The 20,892-nt window shown below is 45.2% G+C and overlaps 3 protein-coding genes across 3 annotated transcripts; 1 reads left to right on the top strand and 2 right to left on the bottom strand.

Moving 5' to 3' along the window:
- The first annotated feature begins 137 nt into the window (after nt 1-137).
- kcnmb3 (potassium calcium-activated channel subfamily M regulatory beta subunit 3) lies at nt 138-3,713 on the top strand. The gene is made up of 5 exons (XM_029131663.3): nt 138-278; nt 1,112-1,270; nt 1,776-1,979; nt 2,042-2,216; nt 2,673-3,713. The coding sequence occupies exons 2-5, from the start codon at nt 1,185-1,187 to the stop codon at nt 3,033-3,035; spliced, it is 828 nt and encodes a 275-aa protein (XP_028987496.1). The 5' UTR covers nt 138-278; nt 1,112-1,184; the 3' UTR covers nt 3,036-3,713.
- Nucleotides 3,711-13,076, bottom strand: LOC114844354 (phosphatidylinositol 4,5-bisphosphate 3-kinase catalytic subunit alpha isoform). Its single transcript, XM_029131660.3, has 20 exons — nt 12,725-13,076; nt 12,332-12,541; nt 11,994-12,244; nt 11,526-11,771; nt 11,325-11,410; nt 11,134-11,239; nt 10,709-10,861; nt 10,198-10,332; nt 9,984-10,108; nt 9,785-9,866; nt 9,493-9,657; nt 9,311-9,414; nt 8,906-9,077; nt 8,052-8,158; nt 7,726-7,847; nt 7,307-7,385; nt 6,965-7,135; nt 6,686-6,803; nt 6,446-6,597; nt 3,711-6,330 (listed from the first exon to the last, which is right to left on the bottom strand). The coding sequence occupies exons 1-20, from the start codon at nt 13,074-13,076 to the stop codon at nt 6,060-6,062; spliced, it is 3,207 nt and encodes a 1,068-aa protein (XP_028987493.1). The 3' UTR covers nt 3,711-6,059.
- A 2,244-nt stretch (nt 13,077-15,320) lies between these two features.
- kcnmb2 (potassium large conductance calcium-activated channel, subfamily M, beta member 2) lies at nt 15,321-17,676 on the bottom strand. The gene is made up of 5 exons (XM_029131665.3): nt 17,298-17,676; nt 17,098-17,220; nt 16,844-17,014; nt 16,421-16,616; nt 15,321-16,137 (listed from the first exon to the last, which is right to left on the bottom strand). Exons 1-5 carry the CDS (start codon nt 17,315-17,317, stop codon nt 15,853-15,855), a joined length of 795 nt encoding a protein of 264 aa, XP_028987498.3. The 5' UTR covers nt 17,318-17,676; the 3' UTR covers nt 15,321-15,852.
- Nucleotides 17,677-20,892: the final 3,216 nt, after the last annotated feature.

Below are 20,892 nucleotides of genomic sequence, written 5' to 3'. Positions count from 1 at the left end.
AACGGAATGAGTTTAAATGAAGACACCGTGCGTCCAATTACAGCAATGATCAGAAGAATGCGTCTCAGCGCCGACGTGAGGACAACTTCTGGGGGCGGGAAACGCGGCGACAGCTCAGCGGGGACGAGGCCGGACCCCGGGACGGAACCAGAGCCAGAGGCGTCCCGGCCCGGTGGGAGGACGCCGCCGCATCACGCATTGATGCTAGAGCCGGAATTCTGTTTGAGCGTGTGCAGCCGCTCCCAGCTCCCGGTCAAGGCAGTGTCTCCAGTTACCAGGTGAGCTGAAGTACACGCAGCTCCATGCATTTTTAATCCTGTTTTCTCCCGTTTCATCCGAAGCTGTTGGTTCCTCCGCAGGAAGGGGGGGCTGGAGCGCCAAGGCTGCATCGTTACTGTTGTCGGCGTCGGATGTGAACAGCTTTTTATTTAATAACTGCATTTGCCTCTTGACACGTAGCGTAAATCACATGCCGTCATAAAGGCACAAAGGTAATAAAAGTGATCTGATTACATTTCCCAAAATAAAAGCTGTGACACAAACAGTCACGGCTGCACTGAGGTAGCTGTCTGTTAATGGCTGCCTCTAAAACAGTGTCACCAAGTCAATGCCTCCATATGACGATATAGACATGAATAATACTAATAATAAGGTGGTGTGAAGTCTATAGATAACATATAATTTCACGTCCTGCACCCACATCACACTTTTAGTAGGACGAGACTGAGGGGTCACAGGCGCTGTCTGCTTATTTGGCGACGGAGTCCCACTTTATTCCATTTCTCTGAGGGACTTGATACAGTTGGTTACAAATTCTGACTCTGAACTGTCATGATGCTGTTTAGCTTTGTGCAAAATGTTGATAATGCAGGAGGGATTCAGCCTCCGCGGCCCACCGAGAGGCCATTAGCATCCTACCTGCCTTACCTGAGGTGGTTTCTATGGAAACGCACACGAGGACGGAAGGTGTTGTTGCGCTCACCTGCGAGCGCTGCTAAACAACAGGGAGCTCCCTGGCGAATAGGCTGCAATCCGGCCCAGTCAGCCAGCCGGAGCCTGCTGGAGGCGCGAGATGAGGTCTGAGTTGTTGACAATGAAATCTGACTTTCAGATGGAGGAGCTCTTGTTAGGTCGCTGAGCGCTACTTCGGGCTCGGCTCGGAGGCGGCGGAGCTGGGAGCGGGCATGATCCTGAACGCGGCGTCTCCCCGGAGGTCGTTCAGCATCCCCATTAACATCAACCTGCAGGGTGCTCGCAGGCGGCAGGCGCGGTAAGAGGAGGCAATCGACCGGCTTTAAAAGCACTGCTGGGAGTTCATTATTCAGGACAAACACTGGGGTTTAAGAAGCTTCAAGTTCAGATTTCCAATTGTCCGCCAACACATGAGTATTTGTTATTACACTGTACGTGGCCTACATACGGGTGGAGTCATCAATTAGCTAGCAAACATTTCAACTGTTGCACTAATGATGTCATTAAACTTAATACCTCTGAGTACTTCTAGGGGTTTTGTCCACCAGTGTTGTTATGGAGCATTTTATAGAAGACTGGTGACGTTATACAGTATATATGATGCACAGGTGAGCAGTAATCTGTCATTTACACTAGATCTCTAAAAGCTGTAAGCGCAGATGTTTAAATGAGCTGCTTCCAAAGCACATCTCACTGATCTTTGCTCATCAAGGAAAAAGCTCAGAGTGACATGACTGTGATCCAGCGCGTGTTGTGTTCATACGTCAAATGAATGAATGTAACCCTACGCGTCTGAGCCACAGGGACGGCACCCACACAGGGGCGGCCCCGGACCAAGACTGGAGCCGAGGGGCCGACGAGGACGAGGCCCAGCGGGTTCGGACCCAGACGCCGGTGATGAGCGTGGGCGAGGACAGGGCCATCCTGCTGGGCTTCACCATGATGGCCTTCTCCGTGCTCATGTTCTTCGTCGTGGGGATGACGGTGGTCAAGCCGTACATTACCAGGTACGCTGCACATTTACACTTCATGAACACAAAGCCTCTGAAACCTCACTATTGTTTTGCAGTAACTGGCAGGAGCGGAGCAGCTGCGTGCTGGTGCGGACCGACATCCTGAAGGACTGGGTGGACTGCAGAGGCGTGAGCACCGTGCCGTGCCTCCGGGCCACCGTTCGCCTCGCGGACTCCAACCGAAGCGCGGTCCTGCGCTTTGACGAAGAGTCCGTCCTCGCCACTGCCGAGGTGAAGACTCCAGGCGTTACGCTTGACCTCGTAGAGCCCCAGGTTTGGACCTGCTGCGCTGCAGGTGCGGCAGAGTCAGATTTTCATTTTGTTCCCCACTGCTCCGGACGTCTTTATTTTAGCCGCATAAGCAGGGACCTGGGAAATAGGTGAAGGCAGAAAAGTGTGCTGAAGCAGCTGACAGGATGGAAAACCTGCAGCACTCTGATTCCTGAGCCCCTCTTAATAAGCCAGCATACATTATTAGATGTTCACTGCACTCGTGCTCCATTTAGAGCTTTTTCAGTACCCTCAGCAAATACAGGCTAGAAGGCCTGGAATTCTTCTGACAGACAAAAGCTGGTGGAAAAAAACCTGGAAGCTTGTTTCGCTGATTGCAATCAGTGCTGCCAACTGTAACAAGCGTCTCACTTGATAAAAATTACACTTGAATCATATCCTCCTTTCCTTTCCCAGTGTTTCTACATGCCTAAATGTCGGATGGAGAGGGCCGATCTGGAGGACGAGGTCCGAGAGGTGAAGCGGTTCTTGGACAATCAGCGGGGGAACACCTCGTCATGCTTCAGCAGCGGCGCGCGGCACCCCGGCGACGTCATCCTCCGCAGGAAGTACACGCTGAGGAGGTCCCTGTTCTCCCTGCTGTGGCCCTGCCTGACGCTGGGCGGCGGCGCGCTGCTCGTGGGCCTGGTGAAGCTGACGCAGTGCCTGGCCCATCTGTCCTCCCAGGTGTCCGGCGAGGCCGCGGGGACCAGGCTGCCGCTGACATACAGCCAGGGCAGAATGTACAGGCTCCTCCGCAGCATCCAGTCGCCCGCGTGATGAACCGGGGTCGCCTCAATTATTTAAGAGGACCACAAGGTCTTCTGGAGGCCAGGCACGCACCTCCCGACTAACCAAAGGCTCGATGGAATAATGCTACACCTATTTCTAAAATTGAGGGATATTCTTCAGAAGCTGAAACATGCCGGAGGAAAATCTGCAGGGCTTCAGTTCTTAACTCATAAATGTCACACTTTCCATCATATCTGTCATATACAAGATCACGTATTTCTATCTGCTGTCGCTGGTCATCATTAACCAGCTTTTTGAGTAGACCTTACTTTAAATATGCTTGACATGCCAAGACTGATTTTTTTTAAATGCATTTGCTAGACATTTTATAAACATTGAATATCATCAAATATGAATTTATTGTACTCAGTTCCTAAGACTAGTCTAAAAGCATCTTTAGAAAATTCAAGGCCTTTTTTTTTACTAACAACACTTTGACTGATTAGTGTTCAGAGGGATTTTGAACCATTTTATATGTATAAATTAATCATATTTGTTTGCCCAGAAACAAGTGTTGCATTTAATGTGCTGTTTTCTGTGAAAGATTTAGAATCCAATGAAAGCCCTGATCAATACTGTGAACTCCTTTGATAAAACGTTTACAAGCTTGTACGTTACACATTTGTACCCAAGCAAACGAATGTAATAAAAAGCCTCATAATGTGAGAGGGAGAAATGTTTTTATTATTCAACAGTATAATAAATGAATGCATACAGTTTCTTATCTGACATGGTCATATGAGGATGATTAAAGCAAGTACTGGAAAGGTTGATGATATATACAGATGCAAAGACAGTTAACATATGGATGTGGGTTAAAACATGCAGAATAAGCTACTTATTGTGCTTACTGACTTCCACTCTGGAGGAAAGCTCCACTTATAAAGACTGTCCCTCCGACAACAGCATCAAGTCCTTGTCTTGTCCTTCATTCAACCATTTACCTCGGCTTTGCCATTCATATCGTTTCAACAACTAAAAGCTGTCTACTGGGTTCTTATGAGGATGGTGAACGTACACGTACGGCTCCTCCCGGTCTTTTGGTTAGCACTTACATGTATGAGCTCGCTTACACTTTTTTTTTCTTTTTAAAAATACAAAAATATATTACCTCTGTAAATATTCAAGGAAAGCATTTGCACATGTAGTAGCAGTAGCAGATTCTGTTACCTTCATTGTGACTCTGTTGTACCTCAAACACGTAACAAATTCGCTTTTATACATGAAATTCAAGTAAACAACATCAGGTCAAACAAAAAATCAAAATCAGAAAGAAGATATTCAAGGACCTCATGCATAATGCAGCATGAGAAACAGCAACCATAAGTAGAAAAGGGGAAATTATATCATTAGGTGTAGATGGATTTTTTTTCTATGGGATCTAGTTCTTTCAGGCTGGGACCCGCCCACAGCTCTGTAGCCTGTACAGCAGCACATGCATCTCTGTGGGATCGGTTTCCTGAGCATGTGCATGGTGAAAAACTGGACTTTCATACAGACTCGAGTGTTTGGGGAAACCACGCTGTTGTAACGCCAGAGCTCTGCCTGACCCCTGACATGTGCCTGTGCTTTAGGCAAACCTGCAAAGACTACTCCCTCACACATTAGGGGGACATTTAAAGGACACGGGGGACGAAGACACTTGTTTTAAAATTCATTTCAATTACTTCTAGTTACCTAATCCGTATGATCTCAGACCATAAGGGGCATAAGTGAGGAGGGTCTGGTAAAAATTCAAAACACCTCCTGTAACGTCTTCCAGAGAGCTTGTTGTGGGCCTCCACATATGGACCTGGTTAGGCGAGGTAAAAAGCAGGGTCCAAAGATATTTCTCAGTTATTTCTATTAGGAAAAAGTAGAGAACCATTTGAGACCATCGGTCGTTTTACTGTCTGTACTGTGTGTTTAAATTTCTTTGACACACTCCTCAGAGTAAGGAGGCGTCCCCTGACGCTCACACGGAGACCTGCAGTGTACAGTACATATGATCACAACTTGCATAGTGTAACAAGCACTGCACACACGAGGAACGCTTGCCTAAATATCACAAATAACCAGTTCATCACAGGTCACACACCCGTCTGCAGCGGCTTAGAAAGGATTTCGGTAGTGTTTCAATTGTCAGATAATAATACTGATAGACGAAACAAAACGAAGACAAAATACTGCGCAGATCGGTGCTTCAAGGACACGTGACATTTGGAATAATAGTGACTGTTTTTAAAACAGTAAGACAACTAAGTAGTGGGATTACATACGTAGTACTTTGGCTCAGTAGGAAATAGAATTAAAAAGGAATATGTGCACTAAATGCATATAAGTCAATTGATACAAAGCTGTAAAAAAGTGAGTTACATAGTGACATGATTTCTAAAATAAGGACATCTCTCCTTTAGGCTACAAAGAAGTTGTTGTTTCAGCTTGAGTTTTCCACAATGCATCCTCTGTCAGTCTTTTAGTGTGTGAGGACTGTGACAGGAGTTTCTGGGCACCTATCACGCTTCCTTCACTGTGTTTCAGCCGCCCGTCGCCCCCGTCTTCATCAGTTCGAAACAGGTAGTGGGACTAATGTCGTTACTGTCAGTTTGTCAGCTGTGCTCGTAGTATACCGCCGTACTGATTCTTAGTTAATGCTAATGGTTGCAGGTTTACTGAACATATTTATAGAAATAATACAAACAGACACAATAGTGTTCACATGAAGACCAACCTAGTCAAGGTCCAATAGACATGTTTAGTTCCTATGAATAAGACGGATGAAACATGATATATGAATCGCACCCTTGCTTCTAAGGTGTGCATGGAGATGAAATTCTCACTGAGAGCTTAGATGTTACATCCAAGAAAAAGGCCCTGCCGAGCTCCCTGATGTCGTAGCACACTGGGAGGCAATGTTTCAGAGTCACCCGCTGGCATATGCATTGACCAGGCTTTAGTGTGTTAAGAGTAAATACCTCGTTCGATTCCCACTATCCTTTTGGTTTTTAGTGTGCTGTTGTTGCCACAGTCCGCTCAGTTCATAGTGTGCTGCCGGATTGTGTGGAAGATCCAGTCCATCTTGGTAGTCCACCCTCCATGATGAGCGTCGTTCATCTGCTTCATGAAGTAGTCCAGGGCCTCCTGCTCCGACTTGTCGAGGGCCAGGGTCTTTCTGATGTAAGCGATGTCGTCGAAGGACTGTAACTCGGGCATCCCTGAGCCCAGCATCATGGAGAAGAGGTTGATGAAGAGGTTGGCGTGCTGCCTGATTGCTAGGTATGCCTTGTAACACATCTCCTGAAACCTGAGGGGAGTAGGCAGACAAGAAATTAGATACATTAGCTACAAAGCTAAGCTAAGCTAAAAAAAGGTGATAACTGATCCTTTTGCTTTGCCCCATCTAACCACCTTTGTCCTACCTTTCGAACTCTCTCGTTTTGGTGCACTCTTGAGTTCCTTTGCTAATCACAATCAAGAAGTCCTGCGTGAGCACAAAGGGCACGCGCTCTCTCTTGTACCCAAACTTCTTCTTTTTGTGGTCAAGGAAATGACCAAAATCTATGTGAAACAGCTGTAAAAAGAAAAAAAAATATTACTAACAAAATAATCTTTACTTTGCACGTATAGAACATTAAATAATGTGAAAATGTAATAACTACCTGTCCATCATCTTTGACCATAATGTTGCTATTGTGCCTGTCTCCTATGCCCAGGATAAATGTGGCTACACAGTAGCCTGCGCACGACCGTGTGAACAGATCTATGGCCTGGTCATACCTGACAAATCAAACAAATGGAAAATACTTTAGTCTCAACCAGGATCCAGAAAAGTGAAGTATTACCAAAGAAACAGCGGTTTAAATGTGATTTCCTTTGAACGATAACAACACCTATTCTAGTATAGAACGTCTGTGCAAATCACTGCTTCTGTCACTCACATTTCTCCCTTGTTCTTATCCTTGAGCCACTGATGCAGTGTGTGGCTGTTAAACTGCAGCGCCCCCTTCAGGCCTCCTTTACACTGGATCTGCATGATGGTGTGAGAGTTCCTCACCACTTCAATCAAACCTACACAGTCGCCAATCGACAGACAACCGTAGGGCAGCATCCTGCGAAAAGAAAGGAAGTCAGTAAACAGATAGGCAGAAAAAATTAAGACACAAAACACTAGATTCTAGAAGATGAAATTCACCAGCACTCAGGCAAAGACAACATAAAAGGTTCAGCCGATGTTAATATGTACCTGCATCCTGGCTGTCATGGTGAAATGAGGAGCCTACCTGAGATCAAGCCCTTGGTTTTGCCAGATGTTCTCCATTATCCTAATGATTTGCAGTGTCAGCATATCCTGCCTCAGATCTACAGAGATCGAGAGAGACAGTGTGGATGACAGGGAGGTGAACATTAGCTGCTTAGCTGTGCTTTGATCAACACCGTGGAGCAGAACTGTCAAATTCAGTTTTGGTGCGGCTGCACAGCTGTGTGATGCACAGGCAGCTCCACAAACGTGCCATAATGTGATTTGTTCTTCCTGAACTCCATGCAAGAAGCAGGGATGGGGTCGTGTTTGTGTTTCGTGAAATTTCCTACGGTCTTAGGCTGAATTATGATTTAGCAAGAGCAGTTTGGAGCCTGTGTGTGACAGGGACAATCAGGCACAAAAGCAGAGTGGGACAAGGGAAAAACAGGGAAGACCTACCATCTCCGTTTTTAAAGATGATTTCGTTGTTTTGAAAGAGCAGCTCCGACATCATATCTGGGTTTTCCCAGTTAAGCCAGAGAGGTCTTTTGGCTGATGACATCATCCTGCATTCCTCTAGGCTGAAACGGACACGGCAATGCATTTTATCGTGGTTATCATAAAATCAGACTGTGTCTCCGTAGCAGAGTAAGTAATCCACACACACAAACAAATGTTTTGTTATATACTATAAAAAGCTATTTTGATATCAAAAGGCACATCTACAAATGGCATGACAAATACCAAGCCTTTGAAAAGGAAGGGTTAAGATAAGGCTGCTGTACCGGAGGTTTCCCAGCTGGTGTGCAGGATTCAGTGGGGAGGTGAAGCTTTGCAGTGCATCCATGTAGTCAGGCCTCCTCATCTGTTCCACCAGAAATTTCATTTGAACCTTAGTAGGGATAAATAAATGCATCAATTATTAATAACCCTGGAGGAGTAGGTCAGTCTGGCGAATAAGCAGTAAGTACAAACAGCGTGCTGCTGGTTTGCTTCAGCAAAATTATTAACCTCTTGTGGTGAGGTAATGCTGCTACAGTGGGGGTTTTGAGTAATAACAGGCCCCCTCTGGTGGACATACGGGACATTAAGTGGTTAGAATGATTGTTTTTAAGTAATTTGTGCTGAGTGGATGGACATCATGAAGAGTCATCGGTTGGATGATGTGAAGATCCTGGGTGTGTCCTATAGCTATGTAAATAACTAAACTAACTGTTTAGACAAAAGAGCAAATTGGCTTGTAGCAAAAGATTCAATATCAGTTAAGTGAAATGAAGAGCAAATGACTAAATTACTTGTTTTTCTCAGGTGGCCAGATAAAAACTTCAAAATTGGCTGGTCTTCATTTCTTAGAAGCAGCAAACTAAAGGTCGTAACCAGAGAGCAGGGGTAATAGAGGCCTTCATCTACTCTGCCTTCATCATGGAGTGAATTTTAGCATTTTTGATGTCCTGCATTAGTCCACGTTAATTACCATCCGATTTTTAAAGGTGTATTATCCTTGGTTGGTTGAAATGAATGCATTATGTTGCAAACTTACTGCTGTCCACTTATCTGCTTTGACCAAGATTGGTCCAGATGTTGTCAAGATTAAGTTTAACGATTCAGCGGATCACAAATAACGGCGGCCGGCTGTTACCTTCTGTGCCTCATCTTTCTTCTCCTGCTTGAGAAGGTCAGTGAGATTGATGAGCTTCTCCATGGCCTCCACCTGTCTGCTAAGGTGCTTCAGATACATGCCACAGGCCCGGCAGTACGACTCCAGCAGCAGCCCGAACCGCTGGCTCACTGTCTTGTTGTGCATCTCTGACCTGAGCATAGGAGGACAGGAAAGACTAAGACAACTGTGTCCCACTAGCTCTAGAGCTACAAAGACACAACGTATACCAATACATTAACTGGCAACAGTTGTTTTCCTAGAATTTCCTTGAATTTAACAGGATTCAGGACCAGGCAGTTATGTGACATTCAAACAACTTAACCTTTTAAGCCACATAAAAACAGCTCCAAATTCCCAAGAGAAGACCTTTTAAAGCTAACTCACTTTAAATGCCAGAAGAAGAAATGTCCTATCCTCTGATTGGTTAATGCCTTTTTCAGCAGGAAGCGTGCAAGTGGATTATCGAGGTACTGCTCATACTTTAGAACCTGAGCAAAGACACAAAATAAAAAGCATCTGAAGGTTTACTTCAATTTTATTTGCATCGAGCGGTGAATGCAACTTACCTGAACCAGTTGAATGAGGTACTGAGAGAGTTTGTCATCGGTTAGATATTTCTCAAGGCACTTCACGGCAAACTCTCTGATCATAGGATCAGGGAAGTTGCAATCTAGCAACTCCATGGCTTGTTCTGGCTTGATAGCAGGCCAGTCCTTTAAAAGGCAATACATCTGGAATGAAAAACAAATGCACACTCACTACACGCATGTACTTTTACAATGGCACATACATTAGCATAACAACAGGTACATATCCATTACTTCATGTGACATGGCATCAGCAGAAACCTGAGCTTACCTGTGCAACCTCATCTCTGGAGTTCCATTTCACAGCCAGAAGGATCTTGGGAAGGATCTCTGGCAGGTTGACACAGTCTTGTCTAAAGCAGTTTAAAATGTTAGGCTTATAACATGACAGCATCCAACCGTCATACCGTATGATGGTGTGACATCGACCACTCCACCCTGATAAATTCCACAAAGCATGCACGCCTTACCTGTGTCTCCACAGGAAGTCCTTCTCCTGCTCAGTGATTTCAGACAGCGGGTCTCTGTTACACACCTGCCGCAGCTGCTCATTGTCGCTGTCAGTCAGAGGGTTGTCACGCGCCAGTCTGTTGGTCTATAATATCACATAACGCACAAACTGAAGCTACACTGTGGCGTAAGTGAAATTACTTGTGACAATGTGTGGCAGTAATGTTCGCTTACCAAACCAGTGTGGCAGTAATTAAAGCCGAGCTCTCTAGATATATTCCAGTTTGCGTGCTCTTCTATGGTGGCCATATCAGGAAACTTGACAGGGCAGCTGAAGTGGTCGAACTCTAATTCAAGACAAGGAGTTTCCTGCATGTTGAAAGAGGAAAGGTCATTCAAGGTGTTTGTCATGTTGTAAAAGCATGTATGTGTCAATGAGTATTTAATTAAGTGGCGTAAGAGGCTTGGTTGCTTAGAACAAGGTGGCTTAAATCCAGCTCTGACAATCTTAAGGTTGTCATTAGCTCAGTTACAAAATGGGTCATGAGGCTTAAAGGTAAGCAGAAGAAGGAATAACAATCCACAATGGTGCCACTTCCATGTTAATATGACTTGTTAATATTTCAAGAGGGTCCATGCCTAAAAATCAAAGACATCCGCCTTGTAAGCCTGTTTACTTTCACAAGTTAACAACACCTAGTAAAGGAATGACAGTTAACAGTGCTGCCACACCTCCAGTGTTTACCTTGTTGGGGTTCGAGCCTGTGACACCGATGGGGTTGAGCAGGTCTTCCAGGCCGTGTGGGACAGGCCATAGATTGAGGGCCATCTTTCCTGCCACCAGTGTGTGGGTGTAGTCAAACAGGTTGATGTTGCCCCAGGCGAGGGGACAGTGCTCCTAAAGGAAAATACCAGTGACATGATGCATATGAAATAATTAAACAGGAAGGTGCTTGGGGCTATGAAGCACACAGGTGCAGGGCAGTGCACACGGAGGTTGTTTATTTCACATGCTCATATTAACCAACAGCTCTGACTTATAGAACTAACAAAAGCTGAAATCACTGTATTGGTTGGCTTTTATAAATACAGGGTCATCAGATGTACTCTTATAGAGACACTGGAGTTTCTTTAAATCCAAAACACTTATTATATTGGTATTTAACCAACCTCTTTCGCTCCCTTCCTCCCTTTCACAGAACAGATTGAGAGGCAGAGCCGTGCAGCGCGGGGAATGTCTGGAATGTACATGTCGTAGTTGAGCCACTCATTCCACCTGAAACAAACAAGAAAACAATCACTGAACTGGTTATTACCATTACATCCGCAAAGCCGATTGCCAATTGCTCATTGGCCATTACCTGGGGTTAGAACAGGGCACACGTTGGGTGTTGACATTGTCACACAACTGCTCTCCACCGTGGTATATCCCTGTCCTGACATAGATCTAGAGCCGCCACAAGAACAACAGCTTCAAAAGCTAATATCACCTCATTTCTGACTACACAGACAGAAGGACGGTATACACAGTAGATACTGTCCAGCAACACCATCATTTGTACCTTGTCAATGTCTCTGATGTTGACGTTGACGTAAGTGGCACACAGTATCCTAATCCGCAGTGTTCCATTGATACTCCATAGAGGCTTGGTGGCAGTTTCTCCATTCATGTATGGCGTTGCTGTGGATATTCGCCTTGCGTAGGAGGGCATGGTGAAGTTGTCCATAGGTAGCTGGTAATACAGGCTGTCTTTGGACATTAGCATCAAGTTGGGCATCCTTCCCAGCATAATACAGCTGCGCACATACTGTAGAGGGCAAACAGTGAGATTTAAACACATACACTTTGATCTCTAGACTGTAACTCTGCAAAACCTGAAACATTAAGCACTTTGTTCTTATCCATGTGATAAATATAGTCTGTTTTTAACCTTTCATCTATTTAGACCACGTAATTACCTAAAAATGCGATGTGACATAAAAGTAGACTGTGAGTACAACAGCATTATTGTCAGACTGCATGTGATTACCTTGTACTGACTTAGAGGGTATTTCTCCAGTAAGTACTCATCACAGCCACAGACTTTGAGGATGTACTTTCCCTGATACTCCTGTACACACATCTTTAACTGCTCCTGGGAGAGCAGCATGCTCCGTGTCTTCTTTCGGATGGCCTCTGCAATCACCTGCTCAGGCACGTAGTCATGGTTGATCTTCAGAGTGTACTTCTGTTTGTCATTGCTGGGTGACACAATGACCCAAATGACAACTATAATTTGACCTTTGAGAAAGAAAATAGAAGAGTTTGAATGACAATCGTTTTAGGCACACTGTTTCATTACGGCAGTGTTTGCCGTCGTGTTCTTACCTTTATCTAGCTTGTTGTAGATGTGCCTGGGAAGCTCTGCAGACGATTCTACATTAGGTGGGTAGACGTACAAAGCTCGGCTGTGGGGTCCGTTACTGTCTTTGAGCTCCACCGCCTCTTTGCAAACATTTATAATGTTCCTTCTGAAATCCTGAACTTCTGGATCTTTCACCAAATCAAACTCGCATATAGGCATCCCGATAGCAAAACCTTCAAGAGAAAGTTTGTTCACATTACATGAAATATTAACGGACTTCTGCTCCTAATAATAATGTAATCAGTTAAAGCCATATTTTGTAAATCCACCTGCTGTTATGTACATAATAGCATACAGTATTTAGCAGGGCAGGATATTTTGTAATATAATAAAATAAAATAAATTAAGAAGCATACCTATCTCTCTATTGAGAATTTTCTCCTCTCTGTTGCCTACTGGTTCAATAACTTTAAGGAAGGCCTGGAAAAGCCTAAGATCACACAACCTCCTGGTCTCGTCGTAAAACTCCTCCAGATCTGCCTCCTGGGTGACACTGACAAAGATGTAGGAGCTCTCCTCCTGCAGCAGATGGTAAAGCGGGTACTTCCTTGCCTCTTTGAAAAGCTCGTGCTTGACTGTGATGAGTGTGGCCTCCCGGAGACACTCCAATGTCAGAAGCATGCCATTTGGCAGGAGACAGTCCACCAGGATGCTGGGGGGCATCAAGTGCATCCCCCATAGTTCTCCTGATGACGGCCTGGGAGGCATGGTGGTGCCAGCAAATCCGCTCTTTTCAGAGCCTGGGAATTAACAGATGAGCGTCGTCAACCAACTGTGAGAAAGAAGGAGACACGAGCACAGAATAAGAATCAGTGGCCTGTGTACAAGGTTTTCGGTAAATATTTGTTTAGTAACGGCAGAGTGGCTATATACACTCCCGAGGGCGTCCCTACTTGTCGTGCTTTGCCACGTTTTATGAAATTATATAACCAGGTGAATGCCTAAAAGGCAACCGTATATTGTTTAAGCCTTTCTGAACTCACCATACTGGACTATGTCATTATATAACATCGAAGGTGCGTTCAAAAGCTCTGAAGCTAACATTAGCGACGCACTGTGCTTTTACTAGAAATAACACTTTCAAGAGTCGTTAAAAAGTCACCACTGCTGTTAAGATGATAATTTAACTGGTGCGAATAAATGTCTTGTTTAATAAGTAAGGCGTAAACCAGCAGAGCTAGTGCTAAGTGATAGCGAAAGGCAATGAACAGACAAATGCCCAATGACAGGGAATGAAAGACTTCACCAAGCCATGTAAACAAAGTTGTTAGCTAGCATAGTGCGGCTAACGCCGCTATCGTCTAGCTTTTAGCCTTCAGTTGTCAGCAACCTCCTCCACTTTCGGTTGTGGCGCTTATCTCTGACTCGATGTTATTGTCTTGCGTTGTTCGTTAGCTTACTAACCGTGTTAGCTAAGTTCGCTAGCAGATCAATGTCATTTGTAGTATGAAAAGCTGGATTCACACACGAGCTGCTGTTAGTTTGCTGGTACTACAACAAGATGGTTTCGACCCGACCGTCTGTCCAGTGAGTAACTGGACAGGTGTTAACGTAAACAGTAAAGCTCACACGTGTCAACATGTGTGTGTGGGGGACAAAAATAATGCTACCTGTGACAGATAACAAACGCCAACCGGTTAGCCGCGAAGCTAGTCAGCCAGCACAATCGTTAGCAGCGGCTAACGTTAGCCGACCAAATCCCATCCGTGCCCGCTGTGGAAGTCTCAGCCAGCGGTGATGGCTCTACCGTCCGTCCATCCACAGTGATCGAGGGGTCGGGACGGGCCCGCTGTGGTGCTACAGAGACGCCCCTAGCTCCGGCTGTTGTTATCCACACGTAGTAGCAAATAGAGTCCACCGCAGTCGATGGGGCTCCTCATCGTGCTATCTCGAAAACAAGCGGCACGGGTCGGTAGCACGCTAGCCTGTTAGCCTCGCTGCTCGAAGGCTGGCGGCAGGCTCATCGTCGTGCAGCGCCTCCCACACACAGCTGTGAGAAGGAGTTTGTCACGGGATGACGGGAATCCACGGGAAACGCTCAAAGTGTTTTTACTAAATGACACTAAAGAGTACAGAAGGAACAAAACATTTAAAACAGAGCTGTTCTATATCTCCATCCATCCATCTATGTTAAAGAAACGCTGACTTACATAATTACATAACATAATTATTACATTCCTAACATAATTACGACTAATTTGTGGTAAGTATTTCTTCAATAAAATCTGACTTGAAATTGTGTTGTTTTGTAACTTTTCCATTCACGCTTCCCAGAAACAGAACCATAGAACAACAATGGATAGAGTTCCAGGCCGGGGATGTTTTCATCAGTTCATGACACCTCATGTCCAACCTCGGCCTGTATGCAACTGGATTTTTGACTAGATTGTCAGCGGAGGGCGGATTCTGCTGCAGCTGGCTTTAGGTCAGCTCCCAGAAAACTTCCATAAGCTGGCTGATCAGAACGGAGTGGGATGAGGGGATGGATGCTCTTAAAGAGACAGGAGCTCAAGATGTTTTTGTCTCAGTGCCAGAGGAGATGTTGCATAAAGAAGCGTTATAACACAGTTGCACTATTTACAACTAAACATGTATATAACCAGCAGAATCATACGTGCTTTTATGTTTCCCTGTGTGTTTTTATGCATCTGCAAATTCTCTTAGCACCATTTTATCTTAAATATGGCTAACGATTGTGCAGCCTTGCAGAGGTGCGTACTCTCTGTGTGCTTTATAGTTCACAAATATCCTGGGGAGGTGGTAATTTGTTTAACAGCTGCAGAGTCAGTATGTGTGACTGCAAAGAACCATATTAGAACAGAGCAACTGTAAAGGGATCTTTAAATAGCTGTTTTTATGAGAGAGGTGTCCTGAGGCATTAGTTGATTATAAGCATAAGATCTTAGTTAGATTCATTTTCAGAGAATGTGTAGAGTAAGATTTCAGGCTGTGTCGGCTCATGGAGCACAAGCACTGTATTTCATAATCCTGGTCATTGGAATAGTGGGTATAAAATGGAAGAAGCATTACAGTGTCAGTAAACGGTATTATCAAGACAACAGAAAATCCACAATCATTAACAACCACAAAACAAGGCCCATAAAACAAGTTTTGAATCAATAGCATTCCAATCAACCACATGCTCATTAAACACCGTAGTAAGATTAAAAGTGTAATAAACATCTTTGTAACCAATTCAACTCTGAATCATTTACATTGTAAACATTAGGTAAAACCCAGCCATTGTTTCCCTGTATCTGTATAATAAATGTCAGTTACAAGTTTGACAGTTTTCCCTTTGGAACATTCAGTTCACTTTTATAAACATCCTCAGAGGGAAAGTCAGCTGTTCCAAATGTCTTTGCCAAAAAAGAAGGTTTGCAGGAGGTCACAAAAAGGCTGTTGACTCCCGGCAACCTCTGTCGCGCCACGTCCGTCGTCGCGTCAACCCGCGGGCGCCCGACGCCCGCAGCTGCCGGACGCTTCACCTCTTGATCTTCCCTATCTCCTCGCACAGCCTGGACAGATACTGCGTGAGCCTCACCATCACGATGATGAGGGCCCCCCCCGCGAGCATGCAGGAGGGCCAGAGCAGCGCGTGGACGACGGCCGCGTGGTCGTACAGCCGCGTCAGCAGCACGGCCTCCTGCTGCTCGCTGGGGTCGTAGTAGCAGGGGATCAGCCGCCTCGTCCTCAGGCGCTCGGAGATGTTTCGGATCGCGGCGTGCATGGCCACGCTGTCCTTCTGGCACCTGGGCATGTAGAAGCACTGCAAGGGCAGGACCGAAGGACACTGAGTTCATCCCGAGGACAATAATTTGGCCCAAGTTTTGTGTTAGTAATGGGGGTGGGTTAAGTGCGTGGTATTTCACACTGCTGAACACATTGTCCTTCATTTATCATCTCTCAGCTTGACCAGGAAACAGTCCAAATCCTATCAGCTAACATTTTCAGAGCTGAGCGGCTAGAACCAGGCCAACATCTGACAGCCACTGTCAACATTTGACACGGTCGGGTAATTCCCCACATTTTCCCTCTGGGCCAGTACTCACTTCAGAGCCGGTGTCCTGGGTGTCTTCATTGTGGGATAAACGGCTGACACGGCCCGTGTTATTGACGCTCACATAGACCTGCAGACAGGGGTACTTGGAGACTCTCCAGCAGTCTGACCCGCAGTTGTAGGAGCAGTTCACGTCCGCTGTCACCGAGGAGTTGAGGACGACGCACACACTCTCCTCCGTCCACACACTGTTGTCAAACAAAGATCCAGTTTAATGCAAAAAAGCACTTTGGGGGTCTGACGGTTTGAAATCAACTCAGCTTGGGGTATAATTTGTTTCTGAAAATCAGGTTTCATAAAATGTGGCAATTTTCAGGCTGAAGGAACACAGAAGCAGCTTGTCAACAAGAGCATCTGATGAATAAAACATGTTTCTGTGGGGTGTAAAGGCGACAGTTCCACACCAGGCCTGTACCTGTCTGCATAGGAGCGCAGGATCGTGATCCCCAGGACAAAGTACATCATGACGGAACAGAGGATCATCCCGAGACCCAGAAGAATGGCCCGGTCCTCTCCAGGCTTCAGCGCCGTCACCGTCTTTTTTTTGTCCAGTAAATCCACCTCACGAAACCTCTGGTAGATCGACCTGTTGAGGAGCACAGTCGTCACAAATGGAAAGGTTTGGAGGCAAAGGTGTCCGTGCAGCCTCAAACGGTGGGAATCTGTCACCTCCTCTCGTTCCCTCGGCCCGAGTCTGCTGTGCGCTTGGCTCCTGTCACTAAGAACATCTTTTTGGATGATGCACGTCCTCTGGTGCCCAGCGAGGCGGAATGGAAAGATCGCTGGAAAGACCTGTGAATTATAGCATTTTGTACTAAGCTGAATCATCTCTGCTACCTTTATTACAATTAATAAAGATTATACTGTACCTTTGGTGCATATTTGTCATTTATGATGTATGTTGAGGATTTTAAAAATCTATGCGTACAAATAAAACTCAAAATAAAGGCTTTTAGTGGTAACCCTTTAAACAAGACTTCCTGGTTGTGACCGCACTACGCTGTGCTGGGACAGGAAGCACCGCTGATACAGCGGAGCTGAGTAAACATGGCGATTTGAACACAAAGGGACACGATTAAGTTAAACAACACGGCAGATAGCTGCGGATGAAAGGCCTCGATGCCGATGAGCTACTACCTGCTGTGTCCAAACCTCTTCTGCTGTCAACACAAAGTCATTGTGTTCACAACAACAACATCTCCCGTGTGTCTCCTCTCGCTCTCTGCAGATCCTGAACACAGCGTTCCCGGGTTTACGTGCGGCGGCTTCGCTTCCCATAAATGACATTAGGCTCGATTCAGATGCAGACGAATGAGTTGGGACATTATGAATCATAAGGTCTGTGGCGACCGGTGTTTGCATTAGAGCGAGGGTCGATGGAAACCCACTCCTGAGATTGGCTAGAACTCACTCAAACTCACAAATGTTGTATTTATTCATCCATTCTGATCTAAAAGTGTATATGGAAATGTAATAAAAAAAGCAGAAGTCAGACATGAGATCATAGTTTTTTACCCACAGGATGGATTTGATTATATTGATGGACACTGTAGCTGTCATTCAGTCCTGTAACATTCGCACAGAATAAGCAGGCTGCTCTCGACTGATAAGAACCTCAGCAGAGCGCTGGGAGCAGCCTACTTAGAAAACAAGCCAACAAGTTCCTCTTAGATGAGTAATTTCCTTATTGTATTACATTCCCAGCTGCTTAGGGGAAACGTTGCTGAGAGACAACCCCAGTGTGACAAAGACATCTGACGGAACCCATTAAATGTTATCTGCATTTGTGCCTTCCTCAAAGCATTTAAAGCCATTTGTCACGCGCACCCGTGATAAAGAGTCACACTCACATGCGTTCTACGCTCTGTTTAACCAGCTTTACTCCTTTGTGAAGGCTCATTGATCATTGCCTCTGGAGTTCCTGAAGTTCCAAACATAACTGTATTGATTTCAGCTGAAACACGGACACACACACACACACACACACACACACACACACACACACACACACACACACACACACACACACACACACACACACACACACACAAACACACACACACACACACTTTCAGGAACAGCGCCTTTCTCCCTGTTTCTGCCCTGCACAGGCCAAAGCGTCTACATTTGTGGTGGCTTCCTTCAAGCTGGACGTACAGGGGCAGGTGACCTCCTACCTAATAACTTAGAAGGAATGGTGACGCTGTCTTTCAGGATATATTGAGCGCGAGGGTTTCGTCAAGCTTTGCGCCTCTCAGAGCAGACTCAAAACACTTAGAGTCATTGTAATTTATAATATAATAATCACAATCTTTTCATCCCTCGTCCTTGTGAAGCCATAAGCGAATGTGCCACGTGGTCGTTCCAGGGCCTGGCCTGCCATCAACGCACTCTGAACGTCTCGGGGGAAATATTTTTGTCTCATCCTCGCAGTGATGATCGCTTTCCCGTCAGGTGTCCCAGCGTTTGATGCCTTAGAAACGTCGCATGCTACACTGCACAGCGTCCGACTGAGGCGAAACAAAGCAGCGAAAACTTCCCGGCGACTGAACACTGGGAACAGTGCAAAGCATATTAAACACAAACGCAGCCAGCGATTTGTACATAGTGTGGTCGGCCATAATGGGATGTCAGAACCCATTCATCCATTCCTAATTGTTATGAGTGTATTTTGTTGTCGCCACTGTGCCTCTAACAGAATGAACACTGAACCGTTTAACTCAGCTTCATCATGACACAGAATGTGATGGATCCTCTCTCGACAGCAGATAAGTCACAAAATCCGCATCGCCGCTAAATTCTCAGCACGTGACCCCGGTGTCAGTCATAATCTCTCTCGTTGTATGCTGAATTACAAGTCCCAGCGCGTGTGTGTGTGAGACTAGTGTGAGTTAAGTTGAAATGCCAGTGATAATATGACCAATCTGTGAAGTCCTACCTCTTGTTGCTGATAATCCAGACTTTGGGCTACACTTGTCAGCTGTGGCTCTCCAACATGGTCTGGGCTCCAAGGGACAGCAGCTGCCTACCTCTTATTTAAACCCTTACCCCAAATGAACAGGATGCCTGCCATACCTGTATTAGTAATATGAGTTCCCTGTACAATGCCATCATGCTTAAAAAGAGTTGCTGCAGCACAATGAATCTCAACCAAGCCTCCAAATATCTGGCTGTGAGGGTCCCGCTGTGGACCTGTCACTGAGTAAGTTTCGGACTGTGCAAGTCCACAGGAGGGTTTAAGGGTAGTTATTTAAAACACTGTCTTTGCATGACAAACATGTGTTTTGGACATGTTTGGAAATCCTAAAATTCTGACAACTAATCTTTGCTACTTATGGCCACAAGGTGTCTCTGCTGCCCCAGAAAATATAGGCAAGGGCAGCGATACACAACAGCTAGAAGAGGGGTGTGAGTTTATGTGCATTTTAAAAGTTGTATCCAAAAAGATGCACAGGAAATGTTGTGAACAAACCTTTGTAAAGACAATAATTTCATTACAGCTATAATTACATATTCTATTTTATTTACTGTTTCATTTGTTAAAAACAACTTCATCTTTAACATACATGCTGTGCACTAGACCGTTTGTAAAATGAGTTTATTCTGAGCATCAGTTTGTATTTGATACATGTGATTGCATGTGTTTCCTATAATTTAAACATGTAGCGCTACAGAGTTGCTCCCAGTTATAGCTACCCACCAAACAGTGATTCTCATAATGGTATTGATCAGACCAGGTGAGGGATCTTCCCCAGCAGGCTCCAAATGACGAGGGTATTTATTCATCCGTTATAGCATGTGTTTATCTGTCACATCATATGAGATGCTTTTAGAGACATGCACTGCCTAACACTTTACATTCACTGCCTCCTCCAAGCTTCATTTAATGATGAGTAAAGGGTGCAAGACAGCCTCACTGAACAACTCCAGAGCTTCATCCTCCTTAGCTTAAGTGCTTTCCCATTTAATTACACTCTTTTAGTTTTAGCCCTGAAATAAAAAGCACAACATCCTATTTGCATTTACTAAGACAGCAGGAAAATGTGAACAAATATAGCACAATGACAAAAAAGGCTCAAGGACAGATGGAAAGGCGTTCTCATTTATTGGAGTTTAGGCCTAAAAATAGCTACGAAGAAGCACAGGCTGTCTTTGAGTGCCACATTTGGAGGTGAAATAACATGGTTACAGGGGTGATGAAAGGCGATTCTGCTTCTTTGTTTCTTGGGATCTAAAAATAGCTCTTGCTGAGCAGGCGGTGAAGCTGAGCTGCAATCCTTTCTCTTGCTCCTTTTTTCTGTTACTCAGTGTCCCACACACAAACTGTATAATGCATCATCTTAATGAACCATGTGACAAGATATTGTAAGTGTGTATGAGGTCAAGCTTGTGTTAAGCCTTGAATACTGTATCTGTCTAGCAGCTACATTAAGATACAGGGAGTCTTGTTAATATTTGTGTGGT

This window comes from Betta splendens, chromosome 17 (genome assembly GCF_900634795.4).
Source record: "Betta splendens chromosome 17, fBetSpl5.4, whole genome shotgun sequence".
In the NCBI taxonomy this organism is placed as follows: Eukaryota; Metazoa; Chordata; class Actinopteri; order Anabantiformes; family Osphronemidae; genus Betta; species Betta splendens.
Note: the sequence above shows the minus strand (reverse complement) of the source record. Positions and strands in the feature narration are given on the sequence as shown.

Excerpts from the sequence above, each read along its gene's own strand:
- kcnmb3 (XM_029131663.3), top strand. The coding sequence starts at position 1,185 with ATGATCCTGAACGCGGCGTCTCCCCGGAGGTCGTTCAGCATCCCCATT. Across the intron at positions 1,271-1,775 it reads GCTCGCAGGCGGCAGGCGCG|GGACGGCACCCACACAGGGG; the intron begins GTAAGAGGAGGC and ends TCTGAGCCACAG. Across the intron at positions 1,980-2,041 it reads GTCAAGCCGTACATTACCAG|TAACTGGCAGGAGCGGAGCA; the intron begins GTACGCTGCACA and ends ATTGTTTTGCAG.
- LOC114844354 (XM_029131660.3), bottom strand. The coding sequence starts at position 13,076 with ATGCCTCCCAGGCCGTCATCAGGAGAACTATGGGGGATGCACTTGATG. Across the intron at positions 11,411-11,525 it reads ACATCAGAGACATTGACAAG|ATCTATGTCAGGACAGGGAT; the intron begins GTACAAATGATG and ends TGGCGGCTCTAG. Across the intron at positions 7,136-7,306 it reads AACCAAGGGCTTGATCTCAG|GATGCTGCCCTACGGTTGTC; the intron begins GTAGGCTCCTCA and ends TTCTTTTCGCAG.
- kcnmb2 (XM_029131665.3), bottom strand. The coding sequence starts at position 17,317 with ATGACAAATATGCACCAAAG. Across the intron at positions 16,617-16,843 it reads CTGCGCTCCTATGCAGACAG|TGTGTGGACGGAGGAGAGTG; the intron begins GTACAGGCCTGG and ends GTTTGACAACAG. Across the intron at positions 16,138-16,420 it reads CCCAGGACACCGGCTCTGAA|TGCTTCTACATGCCCAGGTG; the intron begins GTGAGTACTGGC and ends CTGCCCTTGCAG.